Consider the following 4,811-nt stretch of genomic DNA (forward strand, 5'->3'; position numbering starts at 1 on the left):
AAGAAATTATACGTTCTTTTTTCAGATGCTTACACTATTTTAGCTCAAATGCAAAACTGGAGATCCACGCAATCGACTGCGAAAAATTAAACGACTGTGCCATCAGGGTACCAAGCGAAGATGACAAGTGGTTGAGTTTCGGCAACTATATCAGGAAGGAACTTCCTCGTTCATAGTCTACGCTGATTTAGAATGCACCCTCGAGAAGACCGAGAGAGATATCGAAACGTCCAGCTACACGTACCAGCATCATCGGGTATTTAGTTTAGCATATTATGTCCGTTGTTCGTACGACAATTCATTGTGTATATATAAATTTCATCGCGGTAATGATTGCGTCGCGTGGTTCGCCGAGGAACTTAAAAACTTAGCGTATAAAATAAAGACTATCTTGTCCACTAACGTTCCCATGGCAAATTTTACGCGAGATGATATAAATTTTAACAACTCTACGCACTGCCACGTGTGTGAAAAATCGTTTGCGCCGGATGACACGCGGGTACGCAATCATTGCCACTTGACCGGACGATACAGAAGTCCCGCGCATTCAAATTGCAACTTGAATTACAGAGATTCATATTGCATTTCCATAGTTTTTCATAATTTATCGGGATGCGCATTTAATTATCAAACTATCGCGTATAAAGGACGAGTAGATACTCGTATATAGTACTTCCTATAACAAAAGAAAAATATATTTTCTTCACAAAACATGTCGACGACACTGTAAATAATAAGAAAAAATATATAAAATTACGTTTTATTTATTCTTATAAATTTCTCAGTATCAATTTAGAAAAATTCATCGTATCTCGATAAAGATAAATTAAAAATTATACGATCAGAATTTTTCAACCTCAGCACGGAGAATTTCAATCTTTCCATAGGCGCAAAGGCATATTTCCGTACGAGTACATTGATTGCAAAAAGTTAGAGGAAACTGAGCATCGCACGAATTATTTTATAGCTCGCTGACAGGTGATATCGTATCCGAAAGCGATTACGCGCACGTCGTCAACGTGTGGCAGCGATTTTTCATTCGAACGCTCTATGAATATAGCGATCTGTATTTAAAGACAAACGTTTTGTTGTTAGCTGACGTTTACGAAAATTTCCGTAACAGTTGCATCGCAAGTTACGGGCTCGAACCCGCGTATTATTATACACTACCGGGTTTTACATGGAATGCGATGTTAAAACATACCCGTGCAAAATTTAAACTTCTTACGGACATTGACATGGTCATATTCATCAAACGCGATATACGTGGAGGTCTGAGCCAATGTTCAAACAGATATGCATGGGTTAACAATAAGTACATGCAATCGTACGAGCCACGAAATCGTCGACGTACCTTATGTATGACGTACCTTTGACGTTAACAACCTGTACGGTTGGACAATGTGTCATTCATTATCATACGCCAGTTTTCGATGGATCGACGATGTAGAAAATTTTGATGTTACAGATGTTACGACAGTCGCGACAGATTTACCTACGGGTGACATTCTCGAGGTAGACTTAGTATCTACAACATCTTCACAACGCTCACACAGACCTACCATTTTGTCCGACGCGCGAGAAACCATCCGACAAGCGAGAGAAGAAGTTCCTCGCTACGTTATATGATAAAAAGCGTTACGTAATTCATTATCATAATCTACAACAATGTACCCGTCACGGTCTCAAAATCGCAAAAATTTACCGCGTACTGCAATTCGCGCAATCTCATGGCTTCGCGGATACATCGAACTTAATACGAATTTTAGAACTTTTGCCAACAACGAGTTTCAGAAAAATTTGTATAAATTAATGAATAATACTGTATTTGGTAAAATCATGGAGAACGTACGCAACCACGTTGACATGTGACTTACAATGCGTTGAGACGGGAGATACGGTGCGGAGGCAATAATCGCGAAACCAAACTTTCATAGTAGAAGCGTTTTTTCCGAGAATTTAGTCGCGATAGAAATGCGTAAACTCGAGGTGAAATTCGTACATCACACCGCTGTTTCGCGAAAATTGTAAAGTTATATACACTGATACGGATAGTCTCATTTACCACATTGAGTGCAACGTCTACGGTATTATAAAATGTAATATCAATCGATTTGACACTAGCGGTCGTCAATACGTATTATATTCCGCCAGCTAATAAAAAAGTTCCGGGCTTAATAAAAGATGAAAACAATGGCACGATCATGACCGAAGTCATCGGACTTAGAGCAAAAATGTACGCCTTGCGCATCGATAGGAAGAAGGCAAAAGGAGTCAAAAGTAACGTTATAGCGAAATCGATAACATTTGATGATTTCATGCGATGTCTAAATAATGAAATCGAAATGAAGCACAGGCAATCGTGAGATCGAAATTGCACGAAGTATACACGATATCGGAAACGAAAATTGCTCTAAGTCCGTACGATGACAAGCGATATATTATATCAGATTCTACAGACACACTGCCATGAGGACATTATAAAATATTACTATATAAAAAAAAAGAGAAATAAAATAACAACGGTGTAAAGACTCTTTATTTATAAACAAAATAAACAAAATAAATGGTGAAAAAGAGTCGACGCATAATATATTTACTTAAAGATAATAGTCATAGATACATAAAATAAAAAGTAAAATGGCGCATATTAATATGTAAAACAAACAAGTTTCGGCTGCTGGATTGAACCCTCCTCAGATGTAAAAAGAATATAATCCGAAAAGACATAAAAGATTACAACAACAAAAAAATAAATCGATAACATTCAGTGACGCAACATTTTTAACGCGCGGAAATCAGCAATTGTGATGGATCTCGACGTAGCCTAATGTTGTATATGCAATGGGGCAATCAAACCGATGTTAAGAAACATAGTCAAGTGCTAACTGAAAAACGGAAAAGGAAGGGAACTCATAAGAAACAAGTAAACTAAAAAACTTAAAACTTAAAAACAAAACACGCCGCAGATAAGAAGCCAAGTGCTCACTCACCAACGCATCCGAACAGGAAATGAGAATCGCCGCAATGACAAGTGTGAAAATCCCTGACAATGATAGGGATGTAATCGTCGAAGTCAGACATGTCAACATCGCACGTGACACCGACCGCTCGCTAAGACGGCACGCGACGCACTGAGAGAGGAGACAGGATCGAAAGTCAGACTTTGTTTATAATCGGCAGATATGCCTTATTAAGACCCTCGGTGTCAGTCTGTAAATTGAGACTGTTCCTCTGTTTTTTTATATGTAGCATCTCCGAAATCAAACGCTTTCTATACGAAGGCTCCTCGTCTAATATCAGAACATTGTCCCATTGAAAATCGTGATTGTGACTCAACCTATGATCGGTGATGACAGAGCGGGCAGAAGCTTTATGTCTAATATGATTACGATGTTCGGCAATCCTGGTTTTTAATTGTCTGTCCAACGTAAAAAGCGTCACAATCATTACATAAAATTTTATAAACAACGTTGCTTTTCGATGTGCTGGGACAAGAATCCTTCTGGACTCTTATGTATTTGCCCATTTTGTTAGGGCTGCGGAAGGCCACCCTGATATCACTTTTGCTTTTATTCAAAGATCTAAGTTTCTCCGTATGAAGCGGAATGAAAGACACCGTAAGCCAAGAGGCAGACTTATTAGTTGAGTCAATGTCAGTCGCGGTATCGTGTAATCTGTGTCTATTTCTAATCAAATTTTTGATCCTATGATTGATGGAGTCAAAGATAAAGTCTTTCTCTAGTGGATAGTCATTCAGAAGTAAAATGTCAATGATGGCGGTCAAATTTTTTGTGTGAAACTTAAAGTCAGATAATAAAAAGGCTCTGTCGACTAATGAAAAGATAGTTCCTTTCTTCTGCGTCAATGGATGATTAGAATGGAAGTTTAAAAATCTACCTGAAAATGTTGGCTTACGGTACCAATCGAAATTAAAGCGATTATTGTTGACAGACACGTCCAAGAAATTGATCGTTTTTCCGCCTCTCTCTACGGTAAACTGTAGGCGCGGATGGAATGCATTAAATCTCTCTAATAACACGTCGATCTGAGAGGGGGGCAACGCAGTACATATGTCGTCAACGTATCTATAATAGAACAGAATGTCCAAATTCACAGACATCAAGGACACCGTCTCCAATCTCCTCAACACCAAGTCCGCTATCACCGGTGATATTGGAGAGCCCATGGGGGTGCCAAAGCTCTGCCTGTAAAAAACATTGTCAAAGACAAAAAACGAAGAGTCCAGGACAAACTGTATCGCTCCCAAAAATTCCTTCTTGGGTAGAGAGCAATCGATGGAAACAGCCCGCCAATGTTCGTTAACACAGTCGATCGCTACATCCGTTGGCACGTTCGTGAACAGAGAGGTAACGTCCAAAGACGTTAACTCATGTGTCCCCGTAAAGTGCACATCCCTCAGCCTCTCGACCAGTTCAAAACTGTTTTTCATATAACTGTCAGCTCTCGGGATGGTTTTGAATAGTTTCTTGTGTAAAAACGTAGCCAAAGAATGCAGCGGACTGCCCACCGATGACATTATAATTCTAAGAAGACAGTCATTTCTCAAAAGAGAAATAAGTAAAATGAATCCTATTTTTGTACTCGTACACTTATGTATTTGTAATAAAAAAAAATTATTTTTGTTTATATTATGTATTTTTTAATTAAAAAAGATCTTAATTATATGTTTACATATTGTAATAAATATAATATATACTGATATATACAATAATTTGTAGAAATATATTTATTTATAACACATTGTCCTTGTGTATCCATGAATAGTGCGAATTACTAAATCCCAGCCA

At 38.2% G+C, this 4,811-nt stretch overlaps 1 protein-coding gene across 1 annotated transcript; it reads right to left on the bottom strand.

Annotated features, from left to right (window-relative positions):
* Positions 1–3,159: 3,159 nt before the first annotated feature.
* On the bottom strand, positions 3,160–4,540 carry LOC108755288. Its single transcript, XM_018498213.1, has 2 exons — positions 3,454–4,540; positions 3,160–3,293 (listed from the first exon to the last, which is right to left on the bottom strand). The coding sequence occupies exons 1-2, from the start codon at positions 4,538–4,540 to the stop codon at positions 3,160–3,162; spliced, it is 1,221 nt and encodes a 406-aa protein (XP_018353715.1).
* Positions 4,541–4,811: the final 271 nt, after the last annotated feature.

The sequence above is a fragment of the Trachymyrmex septentrionalis genome, unplaced genomic scaffold, assembly GCF_001594115.1.
Source record: "Trachymyrmex septentrionalis isolate Tsep2-gDNA-1 unplaced genomic scaffold, Tsep1.0 scaffold123, whole genome shotgun sequence".
In the NCBI taxonomy this organism is placed as follows: domain Eukaryota; kingdom Metazoa; phylum Arthropoda; class Insecta; order Hymenoptera; family Formicidae; genus Trachymyrmex; species Trachymyrmex septentrionalis.

Coding starts and splice junctions, on each gene's coding strand:
- LOC108755288 (XM_018498213.1), bottom strand. CDS start 4,540: ATGTCATCGGTGGGCAGTCCGCTGCATTCTTTGGCTACGTTTTTACAC. Junction 3,294..3,453: donor CGTTGTTTATAAAATTTTAT/GTAATGATTGTG, acceptor TTCTGATATTAG/ACGAGGAGCCTTCGTATAGA.